General features: G+C 39.1%; 1 protein-coding gene across 13 annotated transcripts in view; it reads left to right on the top strand.

The window, feature by feature from the left end:
• The window catches only part of LOC140729065 (adhesion G protein-coupled receptor L3-like), a 558,770-nt gene that overhangs the window by 240,253 nt on the left and 290,685 nt on the right, over window positions 1-27,832 (top strand). For all 13 annotated transcript variants that reach the window (XM_073048349.1, XM_073048350.1, XM_073048353.1 and 10 more), the window contains one exon: window positions 7,868-8,081. In XM_073048349.1, the coding sequence (XP_072904450.1) occupies window positions 7,868-8,081 (214 nt within the window). The remainder of the gene's footprint in view (window positions 1-7,867; window positions 8,082-27,832) is intronic.

The raw sequence follows: 27,832 nt of genomic DNA, 5'->3' as shown, positions 1-27,832 counted from the left end.
CTCTAGATGCCTGGCACATGACCCTCCCAAGATGCAGCCCTTTGCCTACTTAATTGGAGCTGTATGTCCTGCAAAGCAGCATGCTGATGGGTAGTTGCACATGTCTCACAACGCATTTGTTACAAAAGTATTTGTAATATGACGTGAGGGAGAGAAAGAAAAGTACATTTTAAATATATAATTTTTCAGCTATGTTATAATTACCTGAATCTTTGAAGATTTTAAATTGTTAGGTATGTTGCTCAAGTCTGATTCTGGAATCTGAATTACATTGTTACACAGAACACTGGCTCAAACAGTAGAGGCTTTCTTCAAACTTCCCTTCATCCTTGCTCGTCAAAAGCTATTGGCGTGACCTCCTGTCCCTCTGTCCTGCACATATTTACTTAGTCCCACCTTAAATGTAAATCTGTATTGTTCACCCCATCCACTCCCTGGGAATTGAGTGCCATATGTGAGTATTCCAAATTCTACCAAACTTTCAACTTGATGTTTTGAGGATAACATTTGTTCTTTCTGCAGGTGGAATTTGGGTGAAAGAAAAATATCTATTTTTGTTAAAACAGCAAACATTACAGTGCAGGAACAGGCCATTCAACTCACAATATCTGCACCAACTGTCCTGTGGAATTAAACTATTTTTTTTCTGCCTGTATACAATCCATATCTCTCCACTTCCTGCATATTTGTGTCTAACAGCCTCTCAAAAGCTGCCATCATGCCTACTTCCACTGCTCTGCCCTGCAGCCAGTTCCAGGCACCCAGTGCTCTGTAAAGGAAATGCTACCCCACACACCTCCTTTAAACTTTTGCTCTCTCACCTTAAATATATGTCCCCTAGTATTTTGCATTCCTACCCTCACCTATCCCTTGTATAAACCTCTTTCAGGAAATTTGTTAAATATACAAAGTGGGTGATGATGTTTGCATTGCATGTTGATTGTGGATTCTAAAAATGACAGCAGATGATCTGTTTCAGTTGAAGCATCTGGACCAGATCTCTCCATAACATATCGCCGTGGGATCTTGACCATTCATTACTTAAGCCAGGAACTGTAAAGGAACCCAATTGCTCCTTTTTGCTCCTTGTGGCATATTGGGTGGCATTTTTTGCCATTTTCATAGCATTTATTTTTTATGAGGCCAAGTTGCTAGCTTGATGCACGGATGGAAAGCCAGTGGATTTGAACCTGGGGCCTTTTGCACTGAGGGAGTCTATCATTGCCTATTTATTACCTCCCAATTTGGGCATGGACCTAATGGTGTCAGATTCTCAAGAGAATATCTGTGGAGTAAAATGTAACTTGACAGTTTGATAAAAAGGAGTCTTCCTTTATCAGCTTGATTGTCTACAGCCTTTTCTATATGGTTTTTCTTTCATTATCAAAGGATACAGCAGAATATTTAAAGGAGTTAGCAGGATATTCCAAGGATTCGGAAGGATATAGACTGTTTGGAAATGTGGTCACAAAAATGGCAGATGGTGTTTACTTTAGAAAAATTTGAGATGTTGTACTTTGGCAGGTCGAATGCAAGAGGGAAGTGTACAGTAAATGGCAGGACCCTTGGAGAAGTAATGGTCAAAGAGATCATGTGGTGCAAGTCCATTGCTCCCAGAAAGTGGTAACACATATGGTCTTGGGTCATAAGGCATGCTTTCCTTCATTGGTCAGGACATTTAGGATAAAAGTCCTGGTGTCATGCTGCAGCTGTATAAAAGTTTGTTTGGGCCACAGTTGATTGGTGTACAGTTCTGGTCAGCTGATTAGAGGAAGGATGTGGAGGCTTTGAAGAGGTTGCAGAAGAGGTTCACTAGGAGGCTGCTTGGATTGGAGAGTATTAGTTAAGAAAGGGCTAGTCAAAGTTGGATCTGTTCTCTGAAGTGTCGGAGGCTGAGGGGAGACCTGATGGAAGTTTATGAAGTTATGAGGAGCATAGTTAAGCTGCAGAGTCGGTCTTTTCCCAGGGATAAAATGTCCAGTCCTGGAGAGAAAGCTGGCCGCTGGTGCAGTGGCATCATAGTCCCAAGTTTGAATCCAGCCCACTCCTTGCACGCTTTCCATTGGTGCTGGGTTGAGCACGGAGCTTGCAACTTGGCTTCGTAAAACAAAAGGCAAATGCTACGGAAATGGCAAAAGAGTGCCGCCCAATGCACTGCAAGGTGCAAGAGAGAACAACAACTAGAGGGAATAGGGTTAAGGTGCGAAGGAGGGTGTTGTTTATTTGCTCAGTGCGGGAGGTACCGGCAGCAGATTGTTGGGGTAAGTGGTGGGAGTGGCGTTTGAGGCACGTCAGCAGGCTGGGGAAGGATGCACAGAGACCATTGGCAGGCGGGTGAGATTAGTCTGTTCAGTGCAGGCATTGTGGGATGTCCTCTTCTGTGTTCAGTGTTCCATGTGCGAAACCTGTGCGAAAATAAATGGCTCCCCGACATCTTCATCTATTCCTCCCAGACCTCTTACCATTCATCCTATCTTTATTGCTTTTCTTCCTTCTCCTTGGCCTCCTGTTTTCATCCTAGTCCACACTTTCCATTTGGTTGATGTCACGTAGAACTAACGTATTGAGTTTGCCTCTATCGGGCCTCACTTCTGGCCTGTTCAGGCCAATACCTCAACATTCCTGCCACTCCTCGGCAAGAGCATTTATTGGTCAGAATCATTCAGACTCACGTTTATTATCACTGGCATGTGACATGAAATTTGTTAACTTGGCTTATAAATTTATTAATTTATGCATTTGTTATTCATATCTGAATTAAACACAAGTGTTCATGAGATTTTTTTGGGGGGGGAATGAATACAACAATTTTTCAAATAAATACCACATCTTGTTGCAGAACAAAACACAATGGGTTGTTTGGCATGACTTCAAAAATTCACTTGGGCGTTTCCTGGCATTGATCACCAGCCTGATGTGATTCTGTATGAAGGGTGGGTTGGATGATGTCATTCATCATGCAACACTTCTCGGGGCATTGCCAATGTTGACCTTATTGTTGTGGAGACATCTGTCCTTGTATGTTCCCATAATTAATAAATTACTAAGCTATTTCCTATGTGTCACCTTTTTTCCTTTCCCTTCCCAATAAATTGCCAATCCCAATTTCCTCTCCATTCTTCCCACATACCCCACCCGGCCTGATACTAACTTCCACCAACACAAAGTGCTGGTCTTCCCTGATTTCCTTCAAGAATCCATGCATCAGTTTCCATCCACTTCCCCAAGTGTGGGCGTCTTTCTTCCCACCTCCACCTCCAGTTTCCCCTTTCTCTTTCCCATCTTTCCACTGTGTGATTACATTCTCCAATAGTTAACTCCTGTCTCTGTATAATTGCCAGTGATAGCTCTTTTCTTATCTTTTTAGACTGTTACTGAAGTTTTTTTTGTGCACTAATTCTTTTTTTATTAATGATACATTACACTGCTGCATAACTTACTAGTTACCTTGTTTAATAATTTAGCAGTCTGTAATATATCCAAAAGAGTCAGGAACATGATACTCTGTTAAATATTTAGACAGAGGAAATGCCATTTTTATGAGATAAAGTGCATTCTATTGAAGACTGATGCCCAGGTTTTGGCTGCTCATGAGAGTGAGAACACAATTTACATCTTCTGCTGGATTGGTAATGAACAAATTATCAAGATAAGGGATTGATTTCAAATGACAATCAACCATCTTGTTTGTTTGATGCTACAGTGTCTTTGATCTTGCTGAAAGAATGCTGCTCAGTATTTAAACGTGACCAGTAGAAAGCAGATTGAATTATTTTATTACCTCAAATTAAAGACAGCCTGCAGAAATCAGAGTTAGTAAAAAATGAAATAATATAAATCATTTGGATGTGTTATGATGGGCAGCAGAGAGGATAGTTTATAAGTGGGAAAAAAAATCCTTATCTTTGTCCTTCATGGTGTTATTAAAGATGTATATAAAATCACGAGTGGCATAGACAAGATGAATAGTCACTCTTTTTCCAAGGATAGGGGAGTCTAAAACTAGAGGGCAAACAAAGGTTTATGGTGAGAGGGAAGAAATTTAAAGAGAATCTGAATGTCAAGTTCTTCACACAGAGGATGGTGGAATGAGCCATCAGAGAAAGTGGTGGGCATGGATATAATAACAGAGATTTGGACAGGTATGTAGATAGGGAAAAAAATTAGAGGGATATGGGACTAGCTGATATAGGCATCTAGGTCAGCATGAGTGAGTGGGCTGAAGTGCCTTTTCCTCTGCTGTATAACTCTGCGACTCTGTTGCATAAAATAGCCATATTTCAATAAGTATTTCATTAGCTCTGAGTTTTATGAAGTTTTAAAAAATTGAGCAAGTTATTATAAATGCAAATCTTTCCTTTGCATAGGGAGTGAGTTTGTTTATCTCTGAGACAAACCTTTCAGATGTCTTATGAAACACATGCTTCAATAAGGCGCTCATTAGCTTTGCATTCTTGTGTGTTCCACAATACCATTCACTTTTGGCTTGAAACTAATGGTTGAAGTTATTTCTGAAATGGTGTACAGAAACCAAATAACATGGGAAACTGGTACAGATGAACAAAGTTGAACAAGTTTTTGGTTTAAAAAAATACAGTTCATTTTGCCATGTTCTGTATTTTGCCAAAGTCGGATATTACTGTGGGTTTTGTATCCTTTGACTTGAAAGTGGAAGCTGATTGAGGCAGAGAGGCAAATAATTCCTGAGTAGGTAGGACAACCAACAGGATTTTTGATTAATGAGATTACAGGTTTAAGAATAGAGTGGATTAATTGAATGTCAATCAAGCAAGGAGAACAAAACAAGGAAGGAAAGAAGAGTGAGTTATTACTTAAAGGTTCTTAAAGAAAACTTCAATCACAAGTGATGCCTGCAACACTGGACGTAAATTCATATCCAGTAAGAATCATCGTGGTGTCAAAAGTATACCTTGGTGCTAGGACTTCCAGTGAAGTATTTGGGTTATATCTGTCATGGTGTTGTGTGATCTATGTATTAGAGTGGTGAAGCAGACACTAGATGTCATTTTAGCAAAACAGACACTGAAGCAATATGACATGGACACATTGGATGTTCGTTTATAACTAATTCTCTCCTGAAGATATCGCAAACATCACTATCCTTGATTTTGATTTGACAGTAAAGTCAGACTTAGATTGTTTGTGCTCAAATAAACCATGTGTTCCACTGACTCAGTTTCAATCCTGGATATTAAATAAAATAGAAGTCTGTACACTGAGGTGTGTTGTTTGCACCCCAGGATTTGTAATAGATTTTCTATATTAACTATATCAAGAGATACACTGATTTATCACATGGGTTAAATTATTTGATATACCCTGCTAATGTCTTGCACAGGTCTTTACATATGTGCTCAAATCCACACCCAGGATACACCAGTGTTGTTCATATGTTCTCACAAATAACTATGGTTCAGACTCTTGGAAACCCTATATCTTGACACTTCTTCCAGGACTCATTCACATTCTGTTCTAATTTCTTATGCAGTTAAAGGAAAGAAGAGTTTTCCCTTTGCTGCCAATTAGCATTTGTTTTTGTCACATGAAGTACAGCCCACAGCTTTTGATAAAAAATCCTCTGATCCCTTCTTCAGCAATGATCTATGTTAAAGTAGAACTTTGATTGGTAATGTGTTACTCATCACAGTGACTAAACAAGGTGCATTTAAACAGGGTTCTGCATATAAAGTTAAATGATTGTAGGAACAATCCCCATATTATGTGGTATTCTGGCCTCTTTTTCCAACAAAAAATATGCTTAGCATCAGCGGAGCACAGCAAAGATTCAGCAGTCTGAATCGGAATGTTAGATTTGTTCTGTGAGCAGAGGCCAAGTAGACTGGGCCTGTATTCTCTCGCATTTAAGAGAGTGAGGTAATCTCAATCTTACGGGGCTCGACAGGCTGGAAAAACGAAGGTACAAGGTAGAGTCTCAGAATAAGGCTGGGCTGCTAAGAATTGAGATGAGATGTTTCTTCACTCAAAGAGTGGTGAATCAAAGGAACAAGAGGGCTGTCGTGCTTCAGTTCAGTGAAACCAGTAATAAATACATTTCTGAATATTAAAGAAATCAAATGGTATAAAGCAGGGAAAGGAGCGGTACAACAGCTGTAAAGTTGATGAATGGCAAAGTCATCTCAGAGAGCCAGATGACCTCCAACTGCTCCTAATCCTTGTGTTCTGATGTAATAGGTGATTCAGTTCAATTGCTGCTGAATAACTGAACTATAACGGAATCCTTTTAAAGTTGGTCAACCAAAAACAGTGAAGTCATGTTGTCCATTCTAGCACTTAATGTCCATCTCCATAATGTCATTTATATGCCTGCAACTTGTTTCCAAGATCTTTTCTCAATTAAGATCTTGTTTCAGTCCTCGATCATTGGCTCATAGAAATTAGTTGGCCACGAATATATGAACCTTTACCCCAATTAATCAAGTGCAGCTTTTTTCTGTAAACATTAGGGCTGAAGGCAATTTGTAGAAAGCCTTGAAGTATTTCTTCTTGAACATAATACTGTGTGATCATTAAAGCCATGTAATTAAGACATTCTGTTAGCGTGCTGCTGCTTAATGAGAATTTGTTCCTCATTTACCTGGGTAAAACTCTGACTTTGCATTTAGTAATCCAGTTGTATGTTGGTCTTAGCCATACAAGCGGATTTTGAAACGGTTGTTGCTGCAATATCACAGACAGTATGCTTGGTTCGTTGATGAGTCTTGAAAGAATCGTTTCTCTGCAGCGGATCAAACATACATTTCAAAATTAAGTGCTTTTATTCAAATGAATTTATCACAAGAATCATATAATGTCGCTTTCCACATTATGCTGTTTCATGATTGTATTTGCTGTTGTCTGCTTGAGGCTCAGATGGGATATTGATTGTAATTGTAACCAAATCTGTTGGAAGGGGAATGGGATGTGTTGAGGCTGGGGATCTGTTTATACCCTGAATGAATTTACTGTCTGTTGTCTTAAAACTGGAGTAAACTATTTTATCTTGCCATGGATCTTTTTAATATGCCATTTATTGTTACCAAATGATGTTAATCCAAATGCAAAACACTGAAGTTCCTAGAAATCTCAGATATAATTGAAAATGTTTGAAATCTTCATGTGGGTCAAATAGTAAGCCAGGGGAAAGAAACATAATTAAAGTTTTATGTTTATAATTTTACATCCAAATTGTCCAAGGGTGTTGAGAAAGCAAAATTGCAAGGGAAGAGGATGGGAGGAAGGTGGCAGGAGTGAGTGAGTCAGAGAAGAGGTGATGGAACACAAAAGGTAGTGGTAGCAATAAGAATAAACATGCTCCACCCTCCTGGAACTTTGATAGATCTCCCATTGTTCACACCCTCCATCCCTTCAGCCTTCTAATTCAATGGATCATCTCCCACTCCCCATCTTTGCATTTCCACACTCTTTTCTACCTTCCTAACTCCCTTCAGGATCTCGAGACTTTGCCTTGCATTATTATTGTATTTATTCTTAATTATCTTCACACAGGTCCCAAGTCCTCAGCTTTAAGCTTTCCAGGTACCACACTCAGTTCATCGATTTCAGATAATGATTTGCTGCTCACACGTTTACACCTATCTTGCAGTTTCCTTTTTTTTCCTTATTAAATTAAGTTAAAATATTGGAAGTGTTCCAACACACTCAAAATACTGGAGGAGCTCTGTGGGTGAGGCAACATCTGTGGAGGAAAATGAACAGTTGACTTTCTGGGCAGAGACCCTTCATCCTCCTGTATTTTGTGTGTGCTAGTCCAGATTTCCAGCATCTGCAGACTCACTTGTGTCTCAATAGTGCCTCAAACTAACTTTTCTTCTGTTTCACTTTACAGCCTTTAACCGAGCTCCTGTCCCAATGGCTGTGGTGAGAAGGGAGCTGTCCTGTGAGAGTTATCCAATTGAACTTCGCTGTCCTGGAACCGATGTTATTATGATTGAAAGTGCTAATTATGGAAGAACTGATGATAAAATCTGCGATGCAGATCAAGCCCAGATGGAAAATATTCAATGCTTCTTACCAGATGCCTATAAGATAATGTCACAGAGGTAAGTTTGATGCTTGTGCCTGGTTTTTACAATTGGTTATTATGTTCATTCATTTAATGGCAAACTTGTTATATGGGTAACAAGCTTGCAACAATAGTCCTACACTGTGGTTTGCCTGAGATAAGTAATGAATACTTCTTTACATTCTTTCTACCAGCCAGTAAATCACAACCAGATTTGTGTTCAAGGGATAGCAGTAAAGAGACCTGAATACTGACAATTATAAAGGCAGAATATAACAGCTGTAAAGCCTGTTTGTTCTGGAAGCACCACACCAGAAAAATACAACATTGTCATTTCTTATTAATTTCCATCATAATTTTAGTCTATTAAACAATATAATCTGATGGAAGCCAATAGTTTCTTTAGCCAAACATCCTCCTACATTTGACTTGTTTTATTTGGAATTTCGGGCAGGTGGGGCTTGTCAGCCTTGGACAGCAGCCCACCCAGAAGAAGGAAAACTCTTACTTTCAACCTCCGCTGCCTTGCAGCCATACCCACCCATGGAAAAGGCTTTGGGAGTAAATCCGGAGCCGGGGTCCCGAAGGCAGTTTGATGTTGTTTACAATTTCACTCTGGCGAGCTCTGCAACGACACTGGTGCCAAGATGTATTGGCACTTGCCCTTCCCTTGGACTACATCAGTGATATGGAGAGAGGGAACCCACTGCGTAGGCATCAGCCAGTTCTTCAAATCTTCCCGCCTGGGTTGCGCCCTGTAGAGGACACTGTCCAACAGAGGCGTAAACCCTCAATCACCTGGGATCAACAGCTTCCTGCTACCACCACTACTATCTGGAATTGAAATGATCATCCTTTCTTTCCATAAATCAGAAACTCATTCCAACAGTTACTGGTTTAAGTGAAATTATGCTTGTTTGATTTTATGCTCTCATCTATTCTGAGGGTTGAAGGCTACATTTTCAATTCAAAACCAGGTTGACAGTGAGGAAAAGCACCATCTTTCATGGGTGCATTTATAGTTTCTGTAAATAGAGTGGCTTACGTAGTCTTTTGCTGAAGTGCAAAAGATTTCATTATCGCTGTCGTATGTCTGGTATGTTTTGAAATTTGTTGTAATTTAGTTCATCCAGTTTAGGTTCTGGTTGGTGACAGTGCTTTCTGAATGCCAAAATTGCACTCTTGCTGGGGCTGGATATTGCCTCGTACTTGTACGGCACAAAATTTACTTATAAGCCAGAGTTTTGACTTGGTCTTTTTTTATTATGAGTTAGTAATAGAAATAATTATGCAGTCATCCCCACCTTTGAATTTAGGTTAGCAGTAAAATTGTTGGATCCAGGGAATACCCTGGAAACTTAACTGCCCAGTTCAGTAATGAACTTTTAAACTATGTTGGAAACAAAATGACCCGGAGAAATTAAAAGTCATGGGGAATTGGCATCGAAAAAAATGATGTCATGCTGACGTGTCATTGTAAATGTTGTAACATACAAGAAAAATCAACTTGTGTTGTGAGTGCTTCCTTTTTTAAGTATCAGAAATAAAGTATGATCTAGTTACCAGATCAACATCCACATTGTTAACGTCAGTGTGCCCTATTACACTCAGTTGCACAGTTTAAAACATGAAATTGTTCTTTTGTTAGTCAGTTTGCTATTTAAAGAATGGAATAAACATTCTGGTTTTGTTACTTAACATTTAAAATCCATGAGGCACACAGGAAGATCTTTGTCTCTTTTGGTCCCTTAGTATCTAATCTCAAGTGTTGGCTTGCTTTCTCCAAAAACTAGCTTTTCAAAGAAGTGACTGAATAGCCTAATTTTCTTGCAAAATATTATAAAGATCCACAGTTTTATAGTTATTATTTCAACTTTAAGGATTGCATCCTGTCACAAAAACTGAAGTGCTGGTCTTTGCTGAAGTTCTTTTTGTCAGGTTTTTGACTTTTAATGAATGGATCATAGTTGGGTGTCATTGTTTAATTCTTTGTAGAATCTGTTGATTGAAAGTACAATAATTTTGCTTTGAATGTATTGAACATTACAGTTTCTACTGTTTACCATTTCAAAGTGCTGCATTGTTAAATCATGAATTTTGTGACTTAGGTGTTTTATTATAGCACATTTTGAATGAACAATTGCTATACACAATGCAATTATTTTATCTTTTATTTCCCCTTCTGTAACTGGTCTTCTGCCAATTGGGTAGTTCAGTCCTGGACACAGAAGGTTTCTGATTTTTTTCATGGTCATTGCATAATTTCACTGCACATCTATTATTTGTGCTCACTCCCCTGTCACTTCAGCTATTTTTTTCAGTTGAAAACCCTTTGCGTATCCATTTAGGCGATTAGTCGCTGTAAATTCAGTGACAAGAGGTAATATTAAATTTTCAGATCAAGAGCTGGTTTTGACAGAGGAGCACTCAAATGTTGTAAACAGCTTTCAGTTCATACTTGAGGAAAATTTATTAACTGGAACCGTGGCATAATGAGAAAGATTTAAGTTTTGATGAGCTTGGTAGCTATAGTGACAATGTGGAATTAGGCTGACGCCCTGCTCTTTGCAGCCGAGCAATTTATCAGAGCCTCTCCTGTAGTGCAAATGTGGAGTTTGTTAATTGATATTTATAAGGTCATGTGATGAGCTGTCATTTCCATTTCATTTGCACAGAGCTCAGCTTGCTTCATTGTAGTACATGTGTAATTGAACTGCTTCAAAAGGCAAAAAAAATGGCAGGCATCTATCAAGTTGGCTTTTTTTTTCCATGTCTATTGCGCAAGGAAGGAATTTGTCGGGAGAAAAGTGGAACACTTTTAAATATATAGCATTCAATCTCTGGTATGTTTCTTTTCCATGATAGTTCACCATCATTTAAATCAGTACCGGTTCAATTAGAGAGACACTTTGTGAGGGTAATGAACATTGTATATGTTGGGGTAATGCTAAATTGTATAAAGGAGGTGACACATAAGGCAAGGTTTCATTTAAACCCTGCATCCAAATGTAAGGACTCTTCATCAGACCTTAGGATCCCAGACCTTAAACATTAACTACTTCTCTTTCCACAGATGATCCCTGAGTGTGTCCAGCATTTTCTGTTTTTATTTCAGAATTCCAGCAACTACAGATTTTTTCTTTGATTTCCAAATGGAGGGAAACTGGACTTTGCAGCTTTGAAGGGGGAAAAGAAAAAAAATAATAACTTGCATTTGCATTACTGGGAAAATGTATCACTAAAAATATTTCCAGATACTTTTCCTTACATGGAGAGTTCTTCACTCTGAACACAAGTACACAGTATATCCACAATTCTTCCACTGTAATTATGTATACAAGAGGGAAGGTATCATAATGTGTACAGTTCTGGTCACCGAATTATAGGAAAGATATCAATAAATTAGAGAGAGTGCAGAGACGATTTACTAGGATGTTACCTGGGTTTCAGCACTTAAGTTACAGAGGAAGGTTGAACAAGTTAGGTCTCTATTCATTGGAGCGTAGAAGGTTGAGGGGGAATTTGATAGAGGTATTTAAAATTTTGAGAGGGATAGATAGAGTTGACGTGAATAGGCTGTTTCCATTGAGAGTAGGGGAGATTCAAACGAGAGGACATGATTTGAGAGTTAGGGGGCAAAAGTTTAAGGGAAACACAAGGGGGTATTTCTTTACTCAGAGAGTGATAGCTGTGTGGAATGAGCTTCCTGTAGAAGTAGTAGAGGCCAGTTCAGTTGTATCATTTAAGGTAAAATTGGATAGGTATATGGACAGGAAAGGAGTGGAGAGTTATGGGCTGAGTGCGGGTAGGTGGGACTAGGTGAGATTAAGAGTTCGGCACGGACTAGGAGGGCCGGAATGGCCTGTTTCCGTGCTGTGATTGTTATATGGTTATAAATCTATAAATTGATACTTTTGTGTAACTTGAGTAAATGTATTTCAAGTTTCATACAGAACAAAACAGAAAATGACCTCCTGACATATTTTCCCGAATAGATTTATTAATGCATTCCCCTCTGTTAATAAAGGGGAACATTGCTGCTGTTTTATGATACCTGGAGCGACTGCAACTCAAATATTGTCTGCCAATTTAATTTTTCTATTTAAAAGAGGATGTAATGCAAGCAAGGAAGTGTAATGGGGGTCACCAAATTTATTCCAAGATAATTGGGATTTGTCCTTTGAGAAATAACCTCAGCAGTTTTGCTTTGACTTTCTTGGAATTAGAAGAATAGGAGGTGAACTTTTTGAAACAGGCAACTTTTTTTTAACAGCTTCTTACATGACAGATACAAGAACGGATGGCTCATCTGGGTGGTGTTGAGTGTCTGGGCCAATCGCAGAGTAAGCAGGTGCCCATTCAGGGCTGAGATGAGAAGGAACTTCCTCATCTGGAGCATGGTGATCTTTGGAAATCCCTGCCCACAGACTTTGTCAATGTTCTGCTGCTGAATAAAGACAGAAATTGAAATAATTGGTGAAATCCAAGTCATGTGTTGTCAGTGAAGGAAAGTATTGATGAGACGATAAGAGTCATGATCTTACAAAATGGCAGATTGGGTGACAGGAGTTCTAACTCACTTCTGTTTTATATTATATAATTTTCTTCATCTGTTTCATCAGTAATAATGTAAGTAGAGTAACAGGTGACTCATTCAGACTTAAAACTATAAAATCATTGGAAGATAGAATTCAAAGTTCCAAGTAAATTTATTATCAAAGTACATATATATCTCAACATATACTACCCTGAGATTCATTTTCTTGCAGTCATTCACGGTAGAACAAAGAAATACAACAGAATCAATGAAAAACGACAAACAAACAATATGCAAATGAGAAACTGCAAATACAATAAATAAATAAAACTGAGAATGAGTTGTAGTGTCCTTGAAAGTGAGCACACAGGTTGTGGAATCAGCTGAGAGTTGAGGTGAGTGAAGATATCCACACTGGTTCAGGGACCTGATGGTTGAGAGGTAATAACTGATCAAAAAGAAGCCATTCATTCTATCATACCTTTAGCACGCAGAGCTTCATCCAGTTCTCTTTTGAATCTGTTTCTGCCATCGCTTTGAGCAATGGGTTCCAGACCCTAGCAAACTCAGAATCAGAATCAGGTTTGTTATCACACGTCGTGAAATTTGTTAACTTAGCAGCAGCAGTTCAATGCAATACATAATATAGAAGGAGAAAAAAAAATGAATTACAGTATGTGCATATTGAATAGTTAAAATATCTTGTAAAAACATATAATATAAAAAAAGTGAGGTAGTGTTAACGGGTTCAATGTCCATTTGGGAATTGGATGGCAGAGGGGAAGAAGCTGTTCCTGAATCATTGAGTGTGTGCCTTCAGGCTTCGGTACCTCCTACCTGATGGTAACAGTGAGAGAAGGGTATGCCCTGGGTGCTGGAGGTCCTTAGTAATGGACGCTACCTTTCTGAGACACCACTCCTTGAAGATGTTCTGGGTACTTTGTAGGCTAGTACCCAAGATGGAGCTGACTAAATTTATGACCCTCTGCAGCTTCTTACAGTCCTGTGCAGTAGCACCCCCCCCCCCACCATACCAGACAGTGATGCAGCCTGTCAGAATGCTCTCCATGATACATCTATATAAGTTTTTGAGTGTATTTGTTGACATACCAAATCTCTTCAAACTACTAATGAAGTATAGTCACTGTCTTGCCTTCCCTATAGCTGCATTGATATGTTGGGACCAGATTGGGTCCTCGGAGATCTTGACACCCAGGAACTTGAAACTGCTCACTCTCTCCATTTCTGATCCATCTGTGAGGATTAGTATGTGTTCCTTTGTCTTGCCCTTCCTGAAGTCTACAATCAGCTCTTTTTTTTTGCTGATGTTGAGTGCAAGGTTGTTGCTGTGACACCGCTCCACTAGTTGGCATATCTTGCTTCTGTATGCCCTCTTGTCTCCATCTGAGATTCTACCAACAATGGTTGCATCATCAGCAAATTTATAGATGGTAGTTGAGCTATGCCTAGCCGCACAGTCATGGGTATAGAGAAAGTAGAGCAGTGGGTTAAACACACACCCCTGAGGTGCACCAGTGTTGTTAGTCAGTGAGGAAATATTATTACCAATCTGTACAGATTGTGATCTTTTGGTTAGAAAGTCGAGGATCCAACTGCAGAGGAAGGTACAGAGGCCCAGGTTCTGTAACTTCTCAATCAGGATTGTGGGAATGATAGTGTTAAATGCTGAGCTATAGTCGATGGACAGCATCCTGACATAGGTGTTTGTGTTGTCCAGGTAGTCGAAAGCCGCGTGGAGAGCCATTGAGATTGTGTCTGCTGTTGATCTATTGTGGCTATAGGGAAACTGCAGTGGGTCCAAGGCCTTGCTGAGGCAGGAGTTCAGTTTAGTCATGACCCACCTCTCAAAGCATTTCATCACTGTACATGTGAGTGCTACTGGGCAATAGTCATTAAGGCAGCTCACATTATTCTTCTTAGGCACTGGTATAATTGTTGCCTTTTTTGAAGCAAGTGGGAATTTCCCCCCCGTAACAGTGAGAGGTGAAAAAGTCCTTGACTACTCCCACCAGTTGGTTGGCACGAGTTTTCAGAGCCTTACCGTGTTCTCCGGGGTGTTCCGCCTTGTGAGGGTTCACCTTCTTTAAAGACAGCCGAACATTGATTTCGGAGACTCAGATCAGCGGGTCACCAGGTGCAGTAGGGATCTTCACAGCTGTAGTTATATTTTCCCTTTCAAAGTGGGCATAGAAGGTGTTCAGTTCATCTGGTAGTGAAGCATCGCTGCCATTCATGCTATTGGGTTTCACTTTGTAGGAAGTAATGTCTTGTAAACCTTGCCGGAGTTGTCGTACATCTCTACAAGTCATACCTGGCTTTCTGAGTCACCAGCCTTGAATGATGTACCTCCTGGTTGATCCACAGCTGTTGGTTTGGGAATGTACTGCAAGTCCTTGTAGGCACATACTCATCCACAGAGGTTTTACTGAAGTCAGTAACAACTGCAGCACGCTCAATTGTCGCATGTATTTGAATTAAAGTTTTCATTTTTTTCCAATCACTTCAGTTCCTTTTGATATTAATCCCTCTGTTACTATATTGAGGTCATTCATAATTTTGAACATCTTCAGCAGCACTCCAGTTGGTCTTCTCAAGAACAATTCCATTTTTCCTGGTTAACATTTAACAGAATTCCTTCACCTCCACACATTACCTAGTAAATCTCTTTTGGACCTTCGAAGTTTTTCTGTCTGTTTAGTGTGATGCCCACAACAGAATACAGCACTCCAACTGATTTGTAAGCAGTTCTTTGTGAACATCTGTCATAACTTATTTGATTTTTGTCCTATGTCTTAACAGAACCGACTATCAATTCCAACTTTCTACACAGTTTGTGCTTTTACTTGCCGTTTTTATTCATGCTTCTGTTGTGTTTTGCTGCCTCTCTTCTTAAGTTGTATCACTTTATTTATGTTGTCCTTTCTCATTCTTCCAAACAAATTCAGTCACTTCACACATTATGGTGTTTCATTACATTTGTTTTGTGTTATCTTTTTAATGGGTCTGTCGATGACCTGACTTCTTCAGTGTTCGCCATTTACCACATTTTGGCATTAACTGCAGGCTTTGATATCATGTCCTGGAAACTGAAGTCCAAGTCATCTAATTTTATGATGAGGATCAGTAGTTTGTGATCACTCATGATGAGAATTGTGTTCAGTTCTGAACACCGTGGAAGGAGGAACTGATGAAGGATGTCAACGACTTAGTTTCTGATGCAGCTGTACCTGCTGAGTTCCCAACCTTTTTTATACCATGGACTGTTACCATTAGCCAACCCCAGTTTGGAAACTCCTGCTCTAGCAGACTGTTTGTTGTAAAAGGCTTAGCGTTTATTATCTAAGGTGGAGCTTCCATTTCCAGACTGTTGCCTATTCCTGTTCTATTTGTCTTTCATGCTGTAATTATATGTGATATGACACACCTCAGAGTATGGTGCTATTTCTTTGTGGCTGTAAGATTATCATGCTGAAATGCAAGAAAAATCAATTACACAATGACAGTCTATTGAAATCATATTTGTAGGTTTTAATTTGATTAATTTATTTTAAAAATTGCATCAGTTATTACTCTTTAATATTTGGCAATAAAAATCAATTTATGTGACAGCTTTATTTTGTACAGGGGCTGTGTATGTATGTAAAGTAGCTGATTATAGTGATATAAGCTGAAAATTATGATCCAGTTGTTATTTTTAGCATAAACAGTATCTTTTCTTGCTTGGGACCAGGAGTGTAGGATTGAACCTTTGTGCTTGGAAAACCGTGATTGAGAATGTGACTGACTATGTATAAAATCGCTAGGGGCATAGAGCAGGTCACTGCATCGTCTTTACCCCAGTGTTAGGGAATCAAGAACTAGAGGACATAGGTTTAAAGTCTGAGGGGAGAGATTTAATAGGAACATGGGGGGGGGGGGCAGCTTCACAGATGGGAGAGTGTACCTTTATGAGCTGCTAGACGAAGTGGCTGAAGCAGGTAAATAAACAACATTGAAAGGTTACTTGGACAGAATACACGTATTGGAAAGGTTTAGAGGTGCATGCGCCAAATGCAGGTAACTGAGGCTAGCGTAAATGGGAGTCTTGGTTAACATGGTCCATTTCCTTGCTCTATGACTCTATGACTGGTGACTGGGTTCATTATATTTCCCTGTAATTCTGGAAACCATCTGGAAAATTTTAAAAATCCATCAGCCTTTGAACTTCAACTAGTGATCAATCAGCGTTTGTGGATAAGTTTCAAATTTCTCCCAAACTTTGTTCATACCTGTGTGACCTAAACTTGCTCTTAAAATGCCTGGCCCCAATTTTGAGACAATATTGCCCTTGATCCCAACTCCCTCAAATGATTGGAATGGCTTTTCTCATTACCACCTCAATTCTTTTTTTTATTACTTATTACACAGAAGACATTTTGTCCAGGGAAGCATCCCCATCAGTCCCACTCCCTGCATCCCAACCGCTGCTTCTATCTCCCAGCTGTTTATCAACTCTCCTTTAATTCCTTTATTCCCTCAGTTATTTTAAAGGGAGAGTTATGATGCCTATTCAACCAATGTCTGTGGCATTGAAAGGAAATTGGGGAAAATCCACAAGGTCACAGAGAGAGCCAGCAAACTTCACAGAGGTAGCACCAAAGACTCAGCATCAGGCCAGCGTTACCGCGGCTGTGTGGTGTCAGCAATCAATTCTATTATTAAAACTATAGAATTCTATTAATTTTTTCTATTATTCTATTATTAATCCAATTATTATCAAATCATGACTTTTATACACAAAGTACACTATTTTAATTTGTATACCATATGAAGGATAGATTCAAATATAGCTGCCCTTACAGACAACTACAATCAAATTACTCTATCTCCAACTGAATTCCAGGGAGTACAAAAATTTATGTGTAATTTTCCTTCATAACTTAACTTTTAGACTCCAAATATTAAGAATCAACCCTGTATACTAACACCACTGCACAGCTTTCCCAAGGTACAGTGCTCAGAAAATTCTAACTCAATTCCTTTTATGATTTAATGAGGATTTTACAAAGCTGTAACTTCTGTCCCTTGTACTCTGGGCCTAATCATCATTATTCCATTAACATTATACTAGTTTTCTAAACTTGCTGAGACTGAATTTTGAGTTGAGGATGCAGGAAAGGTTTTCTTCTGATGACTCTTCCATGAAGGTCATATTTGTGTAGGTGTCGCTGCACAGTAGAACAGTGCACCATCACTCCAGAGGCTGCTAAATCTTCCTGAAGGTCTTTTGCAGTCAAACAGGGGTTTTGATTTGACTTTCTAGCAATCCTATGAGCAGTTCTCTCGGAAAGTTTTCTTGGTCTTCCAGACCTCAACTTGACCTCCACCGTTCCTGTTAACTGCCATTTCTTAATTACATTACGACTGAGGAAACGGCTACCTGAAAATGCTTTGCTATCTTCTTGTAGCCTTCTCCTGCTTTGTGGGCATCATTTATTGGAATTTTCAGAGTGCTAGGCAGCTGCTTAGAGGAGCCCATGGCTGCTGATTGTTGGGACAAGGTTTGAGGAGTCAGGGTATTTATATATATATATACACACACACACACACATAAACAAAAACACAAACACACACACACACACACACTACTTAATACAGATATGATTAATTCTCAAAAGCAGATATAACACTGGCTGCTTTGTAAAGCTTAGCTTGGCTCTGTCAAGTTCCTTATAAAAGGAAATGACTGTACAGTTTTTCATTTTGAAGGAACAGTTCTCAACTTCTCAACTTAATAGAATATTGGCATTAGCAATTCAAACATTTATTATATTGACACTTAAAAGTTGTTTTAAAATTTGGGATGGAAACCATTAAGTAGTGAAGGATTTACACTCAGTTGCATTTTTCCCATTTATTTTTATTATCTTTTGAGATTCATTCCCCCTGCCCCACCACCCCTTGACTGTCTGCTTCTGTTCCAGTTTGCTATTCATTTCCTCTTTTGCAAGTACCATTGCCAATGCCAAATGAACTTGTCTGTTTCTGTTTCCAATGTGTCTGCACTGCTCCTGACTATCATCCTGCTTGCATTCTCATAATCCTTGTTTGTTGATTCTGATATCTTTCAGTAATTTCTTCACATTATTGTTGTACCACTTGCCAGCAGTTTAGTCACCTCAGATGGTTCATAGATCTCTCCCAGTTTAAAAGTTTTGTTTGTTTTTATACACTTGTATACTTTTTCTGCTTGGGTTTATTTTGTCCAGTACTGCATTTTCTTTGACAAATGGAGCTTGCTTCTCTAAGTGATTTGTATTGGTTCCGTATTAAAGTCCTTTGAAGACCTCCATTGTTTTTTCAGCTATAATTATTTTCCCCTGTTGATTAAGCTAACCTTACAAGTCTACCTTCTGGTGTATGTTGGCTGGATTTCAACATTTTCAAACCACACACATTCAAGTCTCAGGAAACATTATTATCAGAGCTAATTGTCTTAAGCTGATTAATTTCCCATGGTCTTGACTGTCTCGGAAAGGAATTAAATTTCGGTTTGTTAAAACACGCTGAAAGTTTGCAATCCCTTGTCTTAATAAGAATGACATACAACACTATTCAGGTTATCTGTTGAATTTATTGTTGGAACTATTATCAAATCATGACTTAAAATAGTCTATCCATAAGATGTATGAGGATGTTTTAATTTATTAAAATTATATAGCATTTGAGTGATAGATTCAAATTATAATTGCACTTTCTAATGTATTTCTAGTGATGTATTGCCAGGATCAATCAAACCATGATGCCTGACTGATTTTTTGCTCGCAGAGTTGTCATTATCTATAACACTGTGGCAGAAACATCATCTGTGCTCTGAATTACCCTAATAATTATCCATTCGTTGCATAATAACGCAACAGCTTGATCAAATCCAACACAAAAATGTGCCCACTTGTGCCTGTGCCACACCACTGACAAAATTACACCAAGGGCATCATGCAGCAATATCTTTCAATAGCTTTAATAAATATCTTTTAATTATTTTTTGGTTTGCGTTTTCTTAGTTGTCATTTTAAAAATACATGGTCAATGCCTAATTTGATGCTCTGTTCCTGAAGCCAAGCCTATTAAAGGATACCTGCCTTTCTGCCTATAAATATTATAAATAGAGTCAGGGTGAATAGAATAGCTGTCTCGTGGTGGTAGATGCACGGCATATCTATATTGCCTTTTGCACATAGGTGTAAACTCCAGATCTGAAGTCACCATTTTAATAAAGTGATGAAAGTAGTCTTGAAGTCACTATGCTAATTGAAATATCATGCACCTCTGGTGATATCTGATGATACCATTTAATTACGAGCAAAATGAAATGAAATCAGAACATCACCTGTGTTTCACTGAAGTAAACAATCTTGTTTTATGCCAAACTTTAGATTGCCTGTACTTTAGTATCTTTAAGGTAACATGTAAATTGACCAGCAGTCTTCCGAATTTGTGGTGTGCATGTCTGTACATTGGAGAAAACCTTCTGCAGAGATTCACTCAAAATCAGCATTTGAGGCACACTCTTCGGTTGCAGTATTGAGGTTGAAATTCCTGTGTTTTTTGTCCACCACATTTTTTCCAAATATTTATTGGTTTCTATATAGCAGACTCATCTTGTATGTTAATACCTTTCTCTTGAGTGTTTAATGGTGAATTCATACCTGTCTGAAGGATTCAACAGAGAGCCTGTATAAAATGGTTTCAGCCATCATATGGTGATCTGTTTCTTGGTAAATACCACACTAGGTTTAATTGCAATGTTTATGTGATTGCTAAGCAGCACTGATTACTTGATGTTGCAGAATTAGCTTGGTCAGTATACATGCTGAAAATGTGAATTATTGCCCAGTTAATTTCTGCTCTTTCCACACTGTCAATGCAGTATCAACATTGTAGCTTTCTTATTTTTGGAGTGTTTGTGCAGCATTCTGATTTGAAGAACTGAAGATTTTATTTGAACTTGTGATGTTTTATGGAGGTGTGAAGAGGAAACACAATCCTGAATCAAAGGAGGAGATACTAAGGGATGTGAGCAAAGAAAAATCATCTGTGGAGTGTAGAAAGACAAAATTAATTCCAGGATATGCGAAGTTGAGAGAAGCCACGAAGAACAAGAGTTTGAGGCTGGCTTTGTTCTGTGTGGTGCATGATAGTGATGAAGATTAAGGCAGAGAAAGCATTTGAAAATCTGGATGAGAATTCAAATCTGCAGTTTTGGACACTGCTGCTAATTTATAGCAACAAGGACAGAAAGGGTGAATGAGGCTGATTACTCACCCTCCTTGAATGTTAAAGTTTACAAGTTTTGGATGGTCATGGAAGTCATTGCATCTGGATGTGTTAGACATACAGCTGTCAATTTCCATTGGTGGATTGGTTACGATGCAAACAGAGGTAGATGTTGCTGGAGAGTGAACTATAAAACCTTCATGAGGGAGAGAACATGGGCTAGGAAATTCATTTCATTTCAGCTTTAATATAAAAATAATTAACCATTTTGGTTCAGCCCGAGACATTGTCTAGAAAATGAGTCCATGCCAGAGGAGCAGAATTTGTAGTAAGTGGTAAGATCTGAGGCTTTGATTTTTCCACTTGTTTCACTGTAGGAAACTGCCACTTGTCTGAGACTGGTTGCTGGCAAAACAGTCTGCCAGTACAGAATCAACAGAGAAAACAAGAGCCATAATGAGGAACAAATGTCCTGAAATCTGACTCCACTTTTGCAGATGATTTTTACAAAGAAGAGGATTGTGAAGTGGAAAAAGAGTGGCCCTGAAGGAACTCCAGTGGTGACGGAGAGTTGTTTCAGATGTAAAGCCCATGAGCTTAGAAACTGATATATGAATGGAATCAAGCAAGGCAGTTCAACAACTCTTTATATTAGAGAAGGACAAAGGGTGTGGAGGATGGGTTGAGGAAGGATGGAGTGTAGTACAGTCTACAGCTTTGTGTAGAGATTTCTTTTGTTACAAAAATAAATTTTGATACATGCATACAAGAAATACAAAATAAGACGGTGCATGTCTTTGTTTTCAAAGTATCATTCAGTCTGTACATTCATAGTGTTATTGGATCGGTACATTTGTAGTGTTAACTCATATTATGTACAAGGCACTAAGTGTTTGAGAGACTCTTACACGGGAACTAGTGGTGTCTAGTAGCAACAGGACTCCTTCCCCACAAAGCCATCGCATTATTTACTGGAAGACCAAGTTTCAAACAGTGTCTTCCGCTGAATTGATGTGCCCAGCTGGTACAACAGGAGTGGTGGTAACTTGTTTTGAGTGGATCCAGCAAGATGAGCTGTTAGAAAAAGGCTCATCACCAAACAAATTTATAAAAAGCATAAATATTAAAAAAAAAGTAATGAATGCACATTGGAACATTTCCCAGAAGTTCAGATTTGAAATAAGTTGTTTGGTCTCCCAACACATCAACCAGAATGTGTAAGCAATAGATCTGTTCATTTCCTGTGATTGAATGTGGTCTGAATCCCCTGTGTAGTCTAACATATGTAATGAAGCCAATGCTCTTCTCCAGATTTAATTAAAAATATTTTTCCACGTAGTCTTCCATTGTGACCATAGAGTGGATCAGAATCAGATTTAATATAACTGGCATGTGCTGTGAATTTTGTTGTTCTGCAGGAATAGTACAATGCAGTACATAACAGGAATAAAATTCTATGAATTACAGTAAGTATATGTAAAAATTAAATATGTAGATCAAAAAGAGATTTTAAAAAATGTGAGGTAGTGATTATGGGTTGATTGGCCATTCAGAAATCTGATGGTGGAGGGGTAGAAGCTTTTCCTGAAACACTGAGTATGTGTCTTCAGGCTCCTGTTTCACCACCTTGATGGTAACACAGAGAAGAGGGCATGCCCTGGGTGATGGGAGTTTATTTATTTACTTAGAGATACAGCACTCAGTAGGCTGTTTTGGCCTTTCGAACTGTACCGCCCAGGAACCTCAACAAACCTGATTTAACCCTAATCTAAACACGGGACAATTTGCGGTGAACCTACCCGGTGTGTTTTTGAACTGGGGGAGGAAATTGGAGCACCTGGAGAAAACCCATGTATTGCACAGGGAGGATGTCCAGACTCCTTAGAGGACACTGGGATGAAACTCCAAAATCCAGTGCCCCGAGATGTAATCGCGTCATGCTAACCGCAGCGTTACTGTGGTGCCTGGGGGGTCCTTAATGATGGATGCCATTTTTTTGTGGCATTGCCTTTTGAAGATGAACTTGAAGGTGCATTGTATGGCCAGTTAATGAAGGAATCACAGACAGTAAACGCTACAGAGCTTGGACTTTCGGTTGCCTGCAAAAATATTGTTTGTAATGGCATCTGTAAATTTAACCAAGAACACCAACCTTGATGGAGAGCATTGTCCAGTTAGACGTGTCATCACTCTGAAACACTGCTTGGTCTTCTTTACTGTAGTGCCACAACTCCCCTCCAACGAACTTCGGGATGGAGTATAGCTAACCCATAGATCAAATAGGAAACCATTCAATATAAAGCACCAAGGTCACCCCAACTTTCTTACAGTATGTAGACTGTACTTGTGAATGGGTATTTTCAGAGACTAAGTTCCAAGGCATTACTTACACATTTAATGAAGTCCACAAGAGAATTGGTTTTATGTTGAGTATCCACAAACCAAAGGTCCTTCTGGGTAGCTGCCAGCATTTGTTTCCTCTGTGTCACTCATTCCACCGAGATGTAACACTGAGCATCATAGGAAGTCATTCCTACCTGTGGCCATCAAACTTTACAACTCCTCCCTCAGACACCCTGAGCCAATAGGCTGGTCCTGGACTTATTTCCACTTGGCATGATTAACTTATTATTATTTAATTATTTATGGCTTATTTTGCTATATTTCTTCATTATTCTTGGTTGGTGCGGCTGTAACGAAACCCAATTTCCTTTGGGATCAATAAAGTATGTCTGTCTGTCTGTTTCAGAGATAAGAACTGTCTGCAGCACTGAAAACATATCAGCACTGTTTCCATAAAACCTACTAATCCACTGACAGGATAGGTGAACCAATATAACTTTCTTTTCCCAACCAACCTACTTAGTACTGATGTACAATGGGTTATGATGGATTGGGTTTGTTGCTACCAGTCTCACAAAGCAGACGTGCTGAACCAAGCTCCAGTAGGCTAAACAGATTACTGTGTAGGCAGACGAAATGATTTAAGGATGTTCGCACTGTCAATTAACATGTATTATCCTCACCTCTGAAGGTGTGTTTGGGTTGGTATTGAAATTAGAGTGCACAGCATCAGTGGTGAGAGGAATGACCTACTTGTCTGTCTCATCAAGCACTTCCCCACCCATGGTAGGGTTTGTGGGTCGCAGATTTGCCTTATGACCTTCCCAAGAGATAACAGATTTGGACTGGAAACAAGTCACCCCCAAACCTGAGGGAGAGTGAACAAGATGATGATTTGGATACTGCCAATGAATTAGTTCTTGGCAAAATTAATCAACAATTCAAAATGAGGCCCATTTTGAATTGTTGATTAATATTGTTTTGATTGGCTCTATTACAGTACAGTTATTGGGAAATATACAAGCATTTTAGTTTTTGTTTTGCAATCTATTTTCAATTCCTTTGGTATTTTGTATTTGTAGTGTATTATTGTCAGGCACTATTGTGCCCGGTTTTATTTTGTCTGAAATTGCATACATGCATAACTGTTCCCAATTGGGGTCATTTTTGTTTCTGACTGGCAGGCTCTGGAGGCGGCATGGTAGTGCAGTGGTTAGTGTAACACAATTACAGTCCCAGCAACCTGGCTTCAATTCTGCTGCTTCCTGTAAGGAGTTTGTCTGTTCTCCCTGTGACCGCGTGGGTTTCCTCTGGGTTCCTCGCACATTCTAACGATGAAGGGGTAGTAGGTTATTGGTCACATGGGTGTAATTTGGCATTGTGGGCTCATTGGGCCAGCAGGGATCGTAACCATTCTGTATCTCTAAAATAAATAAAATAAAATCCCAGCTATTTGAGCTAAAGTAAACAGGCTGACACACCTGTTTGAGGGAGTGCTTGCTACACTGTTGGGAGAAGTTAAACCAAGCAATAGAAAAAACATAGAATATATTCTGTGCCATGATTTCCAAAAGAAAATAGTACATTGAAATAGAAAATAGGATCAGTCTCCACTAAGGTAGTGGTGGAAACAGATACGATGGTGATGTTTAAGAGGCTTTTAGTTAGACGCCTGACACAGTTACTTGTCCTATTGTGTTTTCATATGCCCTGCTGCTACCTAGAAGAGTTCCTCTTGCCAATAGTCACTATGTCACTTTATCATTTCCTGTCAGTCACCTTATGTTCAGATACTCCTGCAACTAGCATCACTTGTGTACATAGTCACTGTATGTACAGCATATAAGCTAATTTTGTGTATATACGGCCACACTCAACAGTTACTTGTGCATTGTTTTGTATGATTGTCTGTATATTTATTGTATTTTTTACATTGCATTGGATCTGGAGTAAGAATCATTTTGCTCTCTACACGTGTACTGAAAAATTACAATAAATATTAGTGAAGTTTGAATCTTGAATATGCAGGGAATAGGGATATAAGGACTATTTGCAAACAGAAGAGATTTAGGTTAATTTGACACTGTAGGCAGTAGAGCATGTTCTATGTTAAAATGTCCAAGGCAGTCATCTCCGTGGTGTGGCCAAGATTTATCTTCAAACAACATTTCTAAGTTATCTGTTCATTATCACAGTGTGCACAGTTTAGTTTTGTGTCTTCCTCAGACGCGTGTGGAAGAAGCTATATAAATGAAAGTCTTTCCTTGGTATTGGATGGAACAAAGATTAGTTTAATGAAAATTCCAATGAAACAACATGCCAGGCTTATTCTAAGGATTATCCTGAAGATGATTACTAACTTTAATCAATTTGAGATTTCAGTTGGTTACATTGTAGCATTAGCCCTAGAAAAGACAACACTGACAGAGGTACAGTGGTGTGAATGGTAGAAATCTGAAATGAAACAAGCTGTTGGGAACGCTCGGCAAGTTTGGCCACAGCTGTGGTGAGAGGCTCAGAGTTAACATTTCCAGTTAATCAAAATTCAGTAGATCCATCTGCCAATCATTAACTATATGCATTTGAAAATAAAACGCCAACATAAAAACAGTGGGTTGCCGAACCACTGCAGAAACTGGAAAGGATCCTACAGTAATAGGAAATATCAGGCTTGGAAGAGTGTCATAAGCTAATATGAACTACAATGCCAGTAACTTCGGAAATCTGCCAAGTTTCTCATTGCTGCATTAATAAGCTCCCTCTTTCTCTCTTTCATTTCAGTTCCCAATAGAAACAGAACAAGTAAAATCATTCACTCATTCATGTATGTTAAAGATATGGCTTGGTTTCAAAGTCTAAACCGTTGGAAAATGATCACCAACCAACCAAAGCTTTATTTGGAGACATTGGCTTGGACAAGCTCAGACTGTCGGCCACATATCTCTTCTTAGATAACAACACACACAAAATGCTGGTGGAACACAGTAGGCCAGGCAGCATCTATAGGGAGAAGCGCTGTCGACGTTTCGGGCCGAGACCCTTCGTCAGGATCTCTTTTTAGATGGTTATTTTCAGATTTTGAAATTCTGCATTGATTGAACTGAGCCCCAATTTCCCCATGTACACTGCTGTTATAGCATATGGTTCATAACTACCTGCAGATTTTCCTGACTTTATCTCTCTTGATCTAACACAAGTAAGTTCTGAATATGCATTAAGTGGCCATTTTATTAGATTCAGGAGTGTTGATGCTCTTCTGCACACCACTGTTGAAACATGTAATTATGAGTTACTCTTGCTGCATTCTCAGCTTTAACCAGTCTGGCCATTCTCCTCTGTCCTCTCTCATCAACAAAGTGCTTTTGCCCACAGAACTGCCACTCACTGGATATATTTTTGTCTTTCGCACCATTCTCTGTAAACTCAAGAGACTGTTGAGTATGAAAATCCCAGAAGATCAGTAGTTTCTGAGATACACAGCCACCTGATTTGGCATCAACAATCATTCATAAAAACATAAGAAATAGGAGCAGGAGTAGTCCATCTAGCCCATCGAGTCTGCTCCGCCATTCAATAAGATCATGGCTGATCTGGCCATGGACTCATCTCCACCTACCTGCATTTTCTCCATAACCCTTAATTCCCCAACTATACAAAAATCTATCCAACCTTGTCTTAAAAGTCTTTTCCACAGTCAAAGTCACTGGGATCTCATTTCCTTATCATTCTGATGTTTGGTATGAACAACAACTGAACCTCTTGATTATCTCTGCAAGCTTTTATGCACTGATTACTGCCACATGATTGGCTGATTAGATATTTGCATTAATGAGCAGGTGTACAGGTGTAGCTAATAAAATTCAACTGAGTGTAAAGTGTGTGATGACACGAAGTTGTCTGAACCCGTATTGACACAGGGAGATCAGAAAAAAGATGAAGGAACAGGACAGGTTTCAGGAATTGAGAATTAGAGGGCATAGGGTTAAGGTGAGAGCGAAGAGATTTAATAGTGACCTGGAGGAGCACAATTTCCACACAGAGAATGGTGTGTGTCTGAAATAAGATGCCAGAGAATGTAGTTGAGTGAGCGATATTAATATTTAAAAGACATTTAGACAAAAATGTGGATAGGAAAGGTTAAAGTCAAAGTTTATTGTCATATCTACATGTGCAATAAAAAAACTTGCAGAACATTATGTTAAATAGCACATAAGACAGAATAAAAAAAAAACTTGAACGTAACAAAATTATCCAAGAAAGGACACAATTAGAGAGTGGGGAAAAAAGCGAAGTGCACTGTAGTGCAATGTAGTCATTGAGATTAGCTTTCGTGAGTTCACAGTTTCTGGTTTGACATGTGGCACACTCTACACTTTTCAAACATGTTATCTGTTACAATGGACAATGATCACTGATTTACTGTCTGCAGCGTTCCTTCCCCTCACTTTCACCACCATACCCCACCCTCGAAAATTAAAATAAAATAAAAAAGTGCAGATGTAGGGCAACGCAGTGACATAGTGGTTAGAACAACAACTTACAGTACAAGCAACCCAGGTTCAATTCCTGCCAATGCCTGTAAAGACATTCTCCCCATGACTGTGTTCCCCTCTGGGTGTTCCAGTTTCCTC

Source organism: Hemitrygon akajei, chromosome 6 (genome assembly GCF_048418815.1).
Source record: "Hemitrygon akajei chromosome 6, sHemAka1.3, whole genome shotgun sequence".
Classification (NCBI taxonomy): domain Eukaryota; kingdom Metazoa; phylum Chordata; class Chondrichthyes; order Myliobatiformes; family Dasyatidae; genus Hemitrygon; species Hemitrygon akajei.
This window is presented reverse-complemented; position numbering and strand designations above follow the sequence as displayed.